This window comes from Nicotiana tomentosiformis, chromosome 1 (assembly GCF_000390325.3).
Source record: "Nicotiana tomentosiformis chromosome 1, ASM39032v3, whole genome shotgun sequence".
NCBI classification, from domain to species: domain Eukaryota; kingdom Viridiplantae; phylum Streptophyta; class Magnoliopsida; order Solanales; family Solanaceae; genus Nicotiana; species Nicotiana tomentosiformis.
Genome location: NC_090812.1, coordinates 26,208,459 through 26,220,103, shown reverse-complemented (window position 1 = coordinate 26,220,103; position 11,645 = coordinate 26,208,459). Strand labels below are relative to the sequence as shown.

At 37.5% G+C, this 11,645-nt stretch overlaps 1 protein-coding gene and 1 long non-coding RNA gene across 2 annotated transcripts; both read right to left on the bottom strand.

The window, feature by feature from the left end:
* Positions 1 to 3,680: 3,680 nt before the first annotated feature.
* On the bottom strand, positions 3,681 to 4,687 carry LOC138904754 (protein pxr-1-like). The gene is made up of 2 exons (XM_070193261.1): positions 4,644 to 4,687; positions 3,681 to 4,128 (listed from the first exon to the last, which is right to left on the bottom strand). The coding sequence occupies exons 1-2, from the start codon at positions 4,685 to 4,687 to the stop codon at positions 3,681 to 3,683; spliced, it is 492 nt and encodes a 163-aa protein (XP_070049362.1).
* Positions 4,688 to 8,436: 3,749 nt separating this feature from the next.
* LOC104119912 (uncharacterized) lies at positions 8,437 to 10,395 on the bottom strand. The gene is made up of 2 exons (XR_691556.4): positions 10,088 to 10,395; positions 8,437 to 9,233 (listed from the first exon to the last, which is right to left on the bottom strand). It is a non-coding gene; the product is annotated as an uncharacterized lncRNA (long non-coding RNA).
* Between the last annotated feature and the right edge of the window lie 1,250 nt (positions 10,396 to 11,645).

The following is an 11,645-nucleotide window of genomic DNA, read 5'->3' as shown; positions in this document are numbered from 1 at the left end:
TTGCCCTGTATCCCATTTTTTGGAGATGTGATTAGATCTTTGATAGTACTTGTCTTTAATAAAGCTACTCCACAAAGATTGAGTAGATCTGAAGTGCCACCATTGTTTGTATTCCATTGATTTGCATATGTCTTTAATGGATCTGAAGCCAAGACCCCCCACAGGGAAACATAACTTGTGCCATGATGCCCAATGGTACTTTCTTTTGTTATCTTCCATGCCCCATAAGGAGTCTGCTGCTAAGTTCTCAATTTGTTTCATGACTGTCTTAGGAGGGGAGACTGCTGACAGCAGATGGATTGGCATAGATTGGAGAACATGCTTTATCAGAGTAGCCCTTCCTCCATGTAACAATATTTTTCCATGCCAACCCCTGATTCTTCCCATAATTTTGGAGGTAAGGTTGTTGAAGTGGATGATTTTCAGCCTGCCAGTGTACAATGGACATCCCAGGTAAGTGAGGAGATAACTTCCTGGAGAAACCTGTAACTGCTTGGATTCTTCTAATAGTTGACTGGAATGCACAAGGATAGGTCATGAAATGACTTTTGTGCCTATTGATCTGTTGGCCAGAAGTATCCTCATACTTATTCAATATCCACATGATTTTCTGAAGTGAGGATCTTATCCCAGAAGAGAAAATGATGATATCATCTGCAAAACTGAGGTGATTGACTTGAGGGCCCATTCTTTCCATATATAAACCATTGAAAAACTGATCATGATTGAGGGTGTTAAGCATTCTAGACAGAAGCTCAGCCCTTATGATGAACAAAGAAGGGGAAAGTGGGTCTCCTTGCTTTAATCCCCTTCTAGAGTGGAAAAAACCAAGCCTAGTTCCATTTACAATGATTGAGTACCAGTTGTTAGACATGGTTCTCCATATCATATCAATGACCAGTCATAAAAGCCCATTCTCCTCAACATTATACAAGTGATGCTCCAAGAGACCCTATCATAAGCTTTAGCCATATCTAACTTGATGACTACATTGGAGCCCTCATTTGGTTTTTTGATACCATGGACAATTTCTTGAGCAAGCATGATGTTCTCCAAAATGTTTCTTCCTTTGACAAAGCAAGACTGGTTAGCAGTGATAATTCTGGGGAGTATAGGCCCAAGTCTAGTACATATAACTTTGGAGATGATCTTGTTTATGAAATTACTGAGGCTGATAGGTCTGAATTCAGATAGGGAATTGGAAAATTCCACCTTGGGGAGGAGAACCAATCATGCATTGGTCATGTATTTTGGCATGCTGCATCCACCAAATAAAGCTAATACAACATTTAGAAGATCAGTCTTAATGATGTCCCAGCAAGATTGATAAAATTTGCCATTGAAACCATCTGGCCCTGCAGCACTGGTGGGGTTCATAGAAAAGGCAATCTCTTTGAGCTCAGATAAGATAGGATCTGCAAACAGAATAACATTATCTTCTAGAGTGATCATGGAGGGGATGCATGACAGTAAATCTTCTTTGATGGCTCCTCCTGGATTTGTGAAAAGGTCTTGGTAAAATTCACATGTTGCATTACCAATAGCCTCATCACCTTGAATCCACTGTCCATTCTCATCTTTGATTTTGTGGATATAGAATTTCCTTCTTCTACCTCTAATAATACTGTGGAAGTATTTAGAGTTGGCTTCACCTTCTTTGAACCACTGTAGTTGTATTTTTTGTTTTAGAAATATCTCCTGTAACTTCATGTATCTGATGTATTGAGCTTTAAGATCATGTACTATTGCTCTATCAGATTCATCATTGGTCTGAGCCAAAACCATTTCTGCTGTCTTCACTTGTTCTTCAAACTCTTTTGCTTTTTGGAAAATGTCACCATATTCTTATCTTGACCATTTACTTAAACCAATGCGAAGTGCCTTAAGATTTTGATGGAATATTCATATAGCACTCCCATTCACTTGTTTGTACTATATGCCTTTAGCAAATGGTTTGAAGTTAACATTATTGACCCAGAAGTTAAGAAATCTAAAGTACTTGTTGCCAATGTCCTGCCTGACATTGATTTCCATGAGGAGGGGATTGTGGTCTGCTGTTGTTGAAGCTAGATGGGAGGCAATAGTATTGGGAAATGCATCTAACCATTGATCATTCACAATGCCCCTGTCTAGCCTTTTCCAAACAATATAGCATTGCTCTCTACCATTGGACCAAGTGCATTTCGGACCATAAACACCCAAGTCTACCAATCCACAGTCTTCAATCATGCAAAGAAAATCCATACCCTTGCTCATTTTGTAGGGAATTCCCTATATCTTCTCTTCAACTGAAGAAATTATATTGAAATATCCAATCACTAACCAAGGAGAGTCATAAATGGCAGATTTGTGCCTCAACACCTCCCAAAGAGGTCTTCTCATAATTGGCTTGCATTTGGCATAGACTACTGTGAGGAAAAATGAGTTGTTATTTTCAACATGTCTCATCTCTAAGGTAAAATTTTGTTCATCATGATTAGTAACTGAGGCAGTGAAATCTTTGTCCCAAAAAGCCCAGGTTCTATTATTAACATTGGAGGTAGCTTGGTACATGGAGAGTTGGAGTTTGAAATGGTTGATATGAGAGGTGTTAAAGAAAGGTTCTAAGACAACAATAAAGGATAATTTGTGAACGTGTTTCAGAATTTTGAGCCTTTCAATAGCTCCAGAGGTTCTGATGCCTCTTGCATTCCAAATGATTGTACTAATCATTGGAAAGAGGAGGAGGTTTTGTAGGTTGGTGGAACACTGCTACTCCTAGTAGCTTTGCTTCTGGTAATCCTTGGTGAGGGTCTCATTCTTGATGGAGTTATTATAGGTGTAGCATTGTCCTGATTTGGATATCCATTTACTGCAGCAATCAGAAGATCATAGTGTTGTTCTTCTTTAGGATCTCCCTTACTAGACCCATTTTCATCATCTTGATCCCCCATTATGTCATCCTCAGATTGTATTGGCCTGTGTTCATCTTCCCAAGGAGAATATCTGCTGACTGGTTCCTCTAGGACCTTTTCTAATGGATGTAGATGTTGTTTTTCTTGGAGTTTATTGAGAGGAACATGAATGACTTTATGTGTTCTGGATGAGTGGTTGTCATCATTGGTTGGTAAGTCATTTCCACCAGGGGTTTTAAGGGAGGGATTGGCAATTACAACATGTTTGTAAGTAGGGGATTCCTCTGATTCATTAGGAACAAGACTACATATTTTCTGAACTACAGGGCTCAAAAGATGGTTATCATCAGGAGGTTTAGTAGGTTCATTAATACTTATTCCTGCATTTTGTTTTCTCATAGCTTTCCTTATTTTCTTATTGGGTTTGTTCTTTTGTGGCTGAATTTGGAAATCAGTTGTAGCATGGGCTTTTCTTTTGAGCAAGGCTCTCATTTTTGCAGAGTGATCTTCTTCAGAAATGAGGTTCTCAGAACCCTCCTCAATATCCACCTTTTCTTACTGTTGTTCCCTTTGTTTGTCTGAATTTAAGACTATGGTGGCAGGGATTGATTGGTCAATCCCATGGTCAGTCAATTGTGCAAAAGCACACTCATGAAAAACACGAGGAATCCCAACCCCTGATGGTGCCCCTTTCTGTTTTTCTATTGGTTTCTCCTGACCTCCTTGAGCATCCTTTTCACGCAGATTAACATTAGGGGTAGGGGATTGATCAATAGTAGGGGTGACTTATTCCAGAACACCTGGAGTCACCAAGTGAGAAACAAAAGTCATACTAGACTCTTTGTTCTGCATGGTGGATGGATTGATGGCATGTTGTTGTGATGGTTGTTTTGGTATGTATGCCTGTTGATGTTTCTTGCTTTGGTTGGTGCCTTTGAAGTCCTTTTTCTTTTGGTTTTGACATTCATCTTTTGATATTTCAGTTACTGCATTTTGTTGACTTGTTGTCTTTTGGTGCTCTGTTGAATTTTGCATGTTTTGGTCTTGTGCAGAAGCCTTTGGTTTTTCTCCTTGTGTCTTCTTTTGGTTTTTGCTTGTACCTGCATCATCTTTGGCCTTCTTTTGATTGTTGATCTGGGATTCACTAGCTTCAGCAACTTCTTCTTCCTTTATTCTTTTTATTTTCTCATCCCTAATTATGAGTTGGCATGCATATAGTGAGTGGCCCTGGTGTCTGCAGTAGGTGCAATATGCAGGAACATTATCATATTGTACTTCAAGCCACTAACCATCTCCATTCGCATCTTGGTATTCATCATAACCTAGCAAAGCATGACTAGGTCTTTCTTTAGTGAGGTCAATCTGCATTTTGACTTTGGCCACACTACCTCTGGTTTTTTGAAAAGTTTCTAGATCTAGGAAAAGAGCCTTACCAACATGAGACAACAAAGGGGTAAGTATCTCCATATAGTAAAGGTGCCGGGGTAGTTCAGGGATTACAATCCATATTGGAACAATAAGGGAGTCCTCGTTAGGATTGAACACTGAATTCTATGCTTCAATTTTCATCATTTGGCCTTGGATGTACATGTACTGCTTGGTCCATACTGTGGAGTGGTCGTATTTATTGTCCAAATCAATGTATATTGTTTTTGCATTAAAATGAGCTATTTTGACACTACCTTTGAGTTCAGTTTGAGCTATAAAGGTTTTCCTGATCACTTCCATCTTGGGCATGGTGTTGCAAACTTGCCCACTACTGTATACTTGCATCTGTCAGTAAATTTCACCATATAATCCTCTCTTCTAAAAATAACTGCTGGTTTGCCTTGTTTGGTAGTGATAATGGGAGGGGAGAATTCAATGGGAGTTATTTCTGCTTCATGCCTAGCTCTCGACCTATTAACATACGAGTGTGTGACTGTTGGTGGTGTTGGAAGGGGTATATTAGCTAGTTGTTTGGCTTTGTTTTGGCTAGCATTGGGCTGGGGAGTGATGACCATAACTGGGTTGGGCTGGGAAGGTTGCACAGCTTTTTCATGGGGTTTTGTGTTAATCTTTTGGTTCCTTTTGGGGATGTTTGATCTCTCAAAATTAGAAGACACCTTGAGGGATGGAGTGTGGATTGGTTTATTAAGGTTTTGAACAGTTGAGGGAGCTTGATTACCTAAATTGGTCTGCACTGCTGCAGCAAGAACTGAAGGAGGAGTGATATTATCTGAAGCCAAGAGTTGAGGATTTTGGATTTGTGCTTTATTGTGGTGATCAGAATTAGTGGAAGAACATTTGTTGTGGCAGAAGGAAGTCTATCCTCTTGGGTTTTCACAACTTGGACAGTTGGAACACCATTGACAATCACTTGTGTAACCGGTGAAGAAGGCGACCTGTGATCGTCATTATTTTGAGTTGGTTCTTGTAAATTGACTTGACGACTATCTTTTGGGAGACTTTGGGAAGCATGAAAAATAGATTGCCCCTCAATTTGGTCCTTAGATATGGTTGTGGCATTTTGTCGAACACATGGCATGCTCGACTCTGCATAAATCATTTTTTGCAAAATTGAGACGATTGGGCTGTTGTTGTTGTGGTTTGAGATGTTAGAAACAATCTCTTCACCAGCAAAACTCATTTCGCATTGGTTTCGATAAATTTTGACAGTGGGAACTCCATTTTCGGCCACCTGGTGCTCATCGGAGAGTTGCAGAACATCGGGGGACAACGATTGTCATGGTTGGAATGGCTGAAATTTGGTGGGAAGCTGGTATTTGACTTGGAGAACAATCTCCACGGCTTTGAATCATGAAATTTGACCCAGGTTTTTGAAGTGCCCAGGCAAAAATTTGCTACAGTGATCCCTGTTGTATTTTGAAGGTTTGAAGTAGTTGGGTTCGAATTTGGAGATGAAACCACTTGGAGCTTGTGCGCAATGGCAATGCACATGTTTTGGGACTTGTCTGCTGTTTTTCCACCGCCGTACGGTGGCGTGGTGGCCATATCGCTGCTGCTGGGCTACTATTTACTTTTGTCGCTCTGTACGGAGAGCGTAATGGCTAGGGACTTGGATTAAAAGATTGGTATATTGTATCACATTATCTTTCTCATTGTTGTGTTGTTCGTGTTGAAGTTGTGAAAGTTGTATCACATTGAGGCTAAGGGTTAATTGTTGAGACATCTTTCTTGTTGAGAATTTTTACATTCATTATTATTGTTGATATTCTTGTACACATTGTTGTGGATCCATGAGCTATTATTGTGGAAACATTGATATTGTTGATTTTTATCAAGTTGTGACATATGGGCACTTGTGGTGCAATTTCTTATTATGATGTGAGTTTGCCGCTCATGCGTCAAGTATAAGGATAAGGGTTAATGTACATGTGGCAGCATAAGGTGGGACTTATGTGTGCATTGCTTGTAAAGGAATTACGTGAAGCAACACAACGTCATAAAGTGTGCTAAAGTGTGTGTAGCTATTTCGGAAAAAATGATTTCAAAACTATTTAAATGTAAGGCTCACGCGGCGGCATAAGGAAAGATTATGATTTAAATTGAGAAATGTGAATACGAGGCGGTACCTCAGTTGTGATTCTTGATATATACGAGGCGGTACCTCTGTTGTGATTCCTATTGTATACGATGCGGTGCCTCATTGTGATTCTTGCTGTTTATCTCATGTTGTAAAGGGTTATTTGGTGGGAACACTTCTTATTGGTTTGCTCTTCCTTGTTCTATTGGTTATTGTCTGTATATGAACATTGTGATTCTTATCAATTGTTTCCCTTATATTACCTCTATGCTTACAATCCTTTCGTTAGTCTATGTTATTAACTTATTTCATATTACTTACTGTTATGTTTTCCGTTACTTCTTGTTATTACGTTTTCATTATGATTTTATATCCTAGTAGGTGTTTTGACCTGGCCTCGTCACTACTCTGCCGCGGTTAGGCTTCATACTTACTATGTACCGTTGTGGTATACTCATACTATGCTTCTGCACATCTTTTTTGCAGATCCATGTACGTTTGCCCGTGCCGGATGCTATAGTTGATTTGAGTAGCTTCTTTTGGAGACTTCAAGGTATACATGCCCCACTTTCGTGGGCCTCGGAGTCCCATTCTATTTTAGATATTCCACTATTTCTTTCTTGTTTCAAACAGTATCATAGTTCGAGACTTGTAGTACCATCTTGTAGAGCTTATGACTCCGTTCCACCAAGTTTTAGCGAGAGTGTTGCCTAGTGTACTGTTGCGTTTATTATTATAGTATGAAGGTTTTTATTTGAAGTTATAGTTGTATTTCTGCTATTTCTCTATACATGTCAGGCTTAACTAGTCATAAAGATTAGGTGTCACCACGATATCCTACGGAGTAAAATTGGGGTCGTGACATTCTTGGTCCTGAAGTACCATATCTTAGTGCAATTGGTGCACTAATGTATCTTGCTAATACTACAAAGGCTGACATAACTTTTCAGTTAATGACTTCGCAAGATACAACTCTGCTCCTACAATGAGACATTGGAATGGAATCAAACACATATTGCGATAACTAAAATGGACTACCGATATGGGCTTATTTATTCGCAGTGATTGCAGTCCCGATCTTGTTGGTTATGCTGATACTGAGTATTTATCTGACTCACACAAGGCTCGATCTCAAACATGCTATGTGTTTACATGTGGAAGCACTACCATATTTTGGCGATTAACTAAGCAGACAGTCGTGACTACTTCATCTAATCATGTTGAGATAATTGCTATTCACGAAACAATTCGAGAATGTATGTGTTTGAGGTCTACAATACATCTTATTTGAAAAAAATATGGTTTCAAGTGTGACAAACTACCCACCATTTTGTGCGAAGACAATGCAACATGCATAACCCAATTGAAGGGAGGTTCATAAAAGGAGATAGGACAAAACACATTTCACCAAAGTTATTTTTCACACATGATCTTCAAATGAATGGTGATATCAATGTGTAACAGATTCGTTCAAATGATAATATGGCTAATTTGATCACCAAATCTCTACTGATATCAACCTTCAAGACACTACTAGAAAATGGCAGAATTCCGACCGCCAAAATGGTCGAAAATCGGTTGAAAATCACGACCAAAGTAGTCGGAACGTTCAAAAAGGTTAGACGACGAAATATTTTCAACTTTCCAACCAATGTGGTCAGAATTTTACCGACCGAATCGGTCGTAATAATATAAATAAAAATAATTATTTATTTAAAATTAAATAATAAAAAATAAAATTTATTTAATTTCCGACGGAATCCGTCGAAAAATGTTAAATATTAATTGTTTTTTAATTTCCGACCGATTCGGTCAAAAATTTAGGTGTTTTTTGTAAAATCTGGGCAGTTGTCCGACTATTTTCGTCGGAAATCAGTCGGAATTTTCTGTAAAACTTGGCAGAATTCTGCTCAATTTTGAGCTACACCACCTGTTAAACTATTACAATACAATAGCGCCAAAAACCAATCAACAAATATAACATCTATACCAACAATACCAACCATTAACAACATCTAAACCAACAATGCCAACCATTAACAATATCTAAACCAACAATACCAACCATTAACACAATCGAAACCAACAAATCCATTAAACCTAAACAATTTTGGGCATAAAAACATCCAAATAGTAGCCCACATTCAAGTTTACAAGAAAAACATAAAGTTGTCTCTCACAATCAAGTTTACCAATCAACCAAAACACCACACCTTAACTACTACACATCAGATTCAGTTTGTTCATCCTCATCATCAGATAGATCATGCCCATCTTTTCTCATGAATTTCTGCATTATAACCAATGTTCTGAATTGGGAGTCCAACTATTGCTTAAAATCACGAATTTCTTTTCTCATTTCTTTCATATGTTCTTGATTTTGAGAAGAAGAAGAATTGGCTAAGAGTGGGTTTGGATGACCTCAAGTTCGTAGACTCTGCCTTGAGGTAGTTGGAACATATTGTTTTTTCTTCTTAGATTTGATCTTTTCCTTCCCCTTAGATGCCATATATGTAATATAATCATAATAAAATACATTATGCTCCGCAATGGGGCTGTCCTTACCACCAAAAGAATTATGAAAGTTAACATCATCTAAACTAGCAAGATTCTCCCGTGAACAGTCCATATATAATAATTTTCTACAAACCCTTTCTTGTAGAGATAAACTTTAACTTCGTGTGTTTTCAATAACTTAACACACTTACATTTCAAACAAGTGCACCTAATCCTTCCTCCAATAAGAAAATCATCAAGTGTTTGATCCTTAGCAATAAATTCAGTAACCCCTTTAATAAATTCATCCCTCAACCCTGCACAATTAGGATGATTCTTATTATACATCCATCTATGATGCACAAATTTCATCTACACAAATAGATATCTAGAAATGAAATATTTAAAATAATTTGATTTATATAAACTGGTTACAAAGTTATACTCTTTCAAAGGTTCGTTTTAGATATATACATATCATTGTGTCAAAGCACTTTAATTGATATATTTTATTTTTTAAATTAATTTTTTTTAACACTTGAAATCTCACATTAATCTCTATTATAAATAATATAAGTATTCAACTATAATAATTAAATTTGAATAAATTCTTAAATGTTCATATAATCCAAATTAACAAATGATTTCTCAAATATACAAATTAATCTTAATGTTGAAATTGAAAAAAACTAAATTTAATATCATTCTAATAATAAAACTAACAAGCAACAATGAACCTAGTACAACAAACTTTACACCAAAGCTTTAAACGATAAGACTGAATAATGAATTGACTCCAATTGATACAAACGAGAGCTGCAAACTTGGTACAAACAACCTACTTAAAAATGCATGAGTTTACAATCGCACAAACTTCATATTTTTACATATGCAGTACTCTATCACTGAATATTTTAAAATTCAACATATTCTTAACAAATTCAAAATTAGATTTAGGATTTCTTAATATATTCTTGTTTAACCCAAAATTTCAACCATACCTAATTCAACATATTCTTCTCTCCTTTTGTTTTATATTAAATATTATTAAAAAACTAAAATTCCTAAAATTTCAACCATACCAACTTCAACTAGCTAGGACGTTCATATATAGAAAATTACTATATACATAACAATGAAAATAAGATATATATGTCAATGAAATACTTACCTCGACGGAAAAAATGCCGAAGAAGTCGACTGAGGAGATGATGCCGCCGCCGCCAACCAATAATGAAAAATAGATAAAAATAAATAAATTAAGGGGAAAAGGGATGAGGAAGGAGTGGGAGAAGGGAGGAGGAAACGAGAGAGAGAGAGAGAGAGAGAGAGAGAGAGAGAGAGAGAGAGAGAGAGAGAGAGAGCAAACATACATTTAAATTTTGTTCTTGGGGACGGGGGAGAAGGACGAGAGGGAGAAAGGATGAGGATGAGAGAAGGAGGAGGAAGAAAAGAGAGGTTTTGTTTTTTGGGGACAGGGTTGGGTAGGATTTTTTTAAAATAATTCCGACCGATTCGGTCAGAATTTTCATTTTAATTTTTTTTAAAAGTACCAACCAAATCGGTCGGAAATGAAGTCAAACGAAATTTTCCTACAAAAGTTGCGACCGATTTGGTCGAAAATGTGGTAGAAATGTTTTTAAAAATATATAGGAGATATATTTTGAAAATTCCCTTACAAGTTTTGTCCCATTGGGTTTTCCTTGCTAGGTTTTTAACTAGGCAACCAAAAAGCACATTATTAAACGAGTCACATTATCTACTAATGGGCATTCAAGGGGGAGTGTTATAAATAAAATTAAGAGTGAATGTCCATGTATTATGAAGTTACTTGGGAGAAATCCTGGTGCGGATGTGAAATCCACCGAAGATGGCTCAGTTGCGGGCACCTCACCCTGCTCCTCGATAATCGGATCCTCCACTAGATCCACTGGTGGCATAACTAAAATAACTCTCAGACGTCCTCGTCCCCTACCATGGGCTAGAGCCGAAGCCCTCCCTCGGCCTCTAACAACTTGGGGAGTAGCTCTTCCCTGGTCTGGAACCTCATTAGAGCGTGTTCTCACCATCTGTGAGAGAATAAGAGAAAGATATTTAGTACTACATCGGTTACACGATGGGAGATGAAGAAAGGTAGTTTTTCCAACACCCTGTATCCTCTCGAAGATAAGTACATGCATTTCAGTACCGATCCGTAAGACTCTATTAGGCTTGCTTATAACTTGTGAGACCTACGTGAACCTAGTGCTCTGATACCATGTTGTCACAACCCAATTTCTCTTATAGGTCGTGATGGCGCCCAACATCGCAGCTAGGCAAGTCAACTAGTGAATTAAACATACATTTATTCTTTTAAAAAAAATTCGAGTAATTAAACTCTTCTTACTTGCAATAATTAAGAAAAATATGAAAGATCCAATTAAGTAAAAACCAAGAAAAAAATAATTAAATCTATAATTCTACTAGTGTGTGCGCCAAGACCTGGTGTCACAAGTGTATGAGCATCTAATAAATTATACAAAAATTCTAAATACTATCTAAAATAAAATAGACAGAATACAAATACAAGAAGAGGCATTAGTTGTTGCAGAACGGCTTAGAAAGGTAGCTCACTGATAACGTAATTACGCGTCGATAGGTCCATCTATAGCACATGTCTTAGGTCCCGCACAAAAAGTGCACCAAGTGTAGCATGAGTACGTAAACAACGTGTACTGGTAAGTATCAAG

Bases quoted from the DNA above. Each gene is read 5' to 3' on its own strand.
- LOC138904754 (XM_070193261.1), bottom strand. From the start codon at position 4,687: ATGGTGAAATTTACTGACAGATGCAAGTATACAGTAGTGGGCAA. The intron at 4,129-4,643 runs GTTTGCAACACC...CACCTACTGCAG, and splicing joins AAGTATACAGTAGTGGGCAA to ACACCAGGGCCACTCACTAT.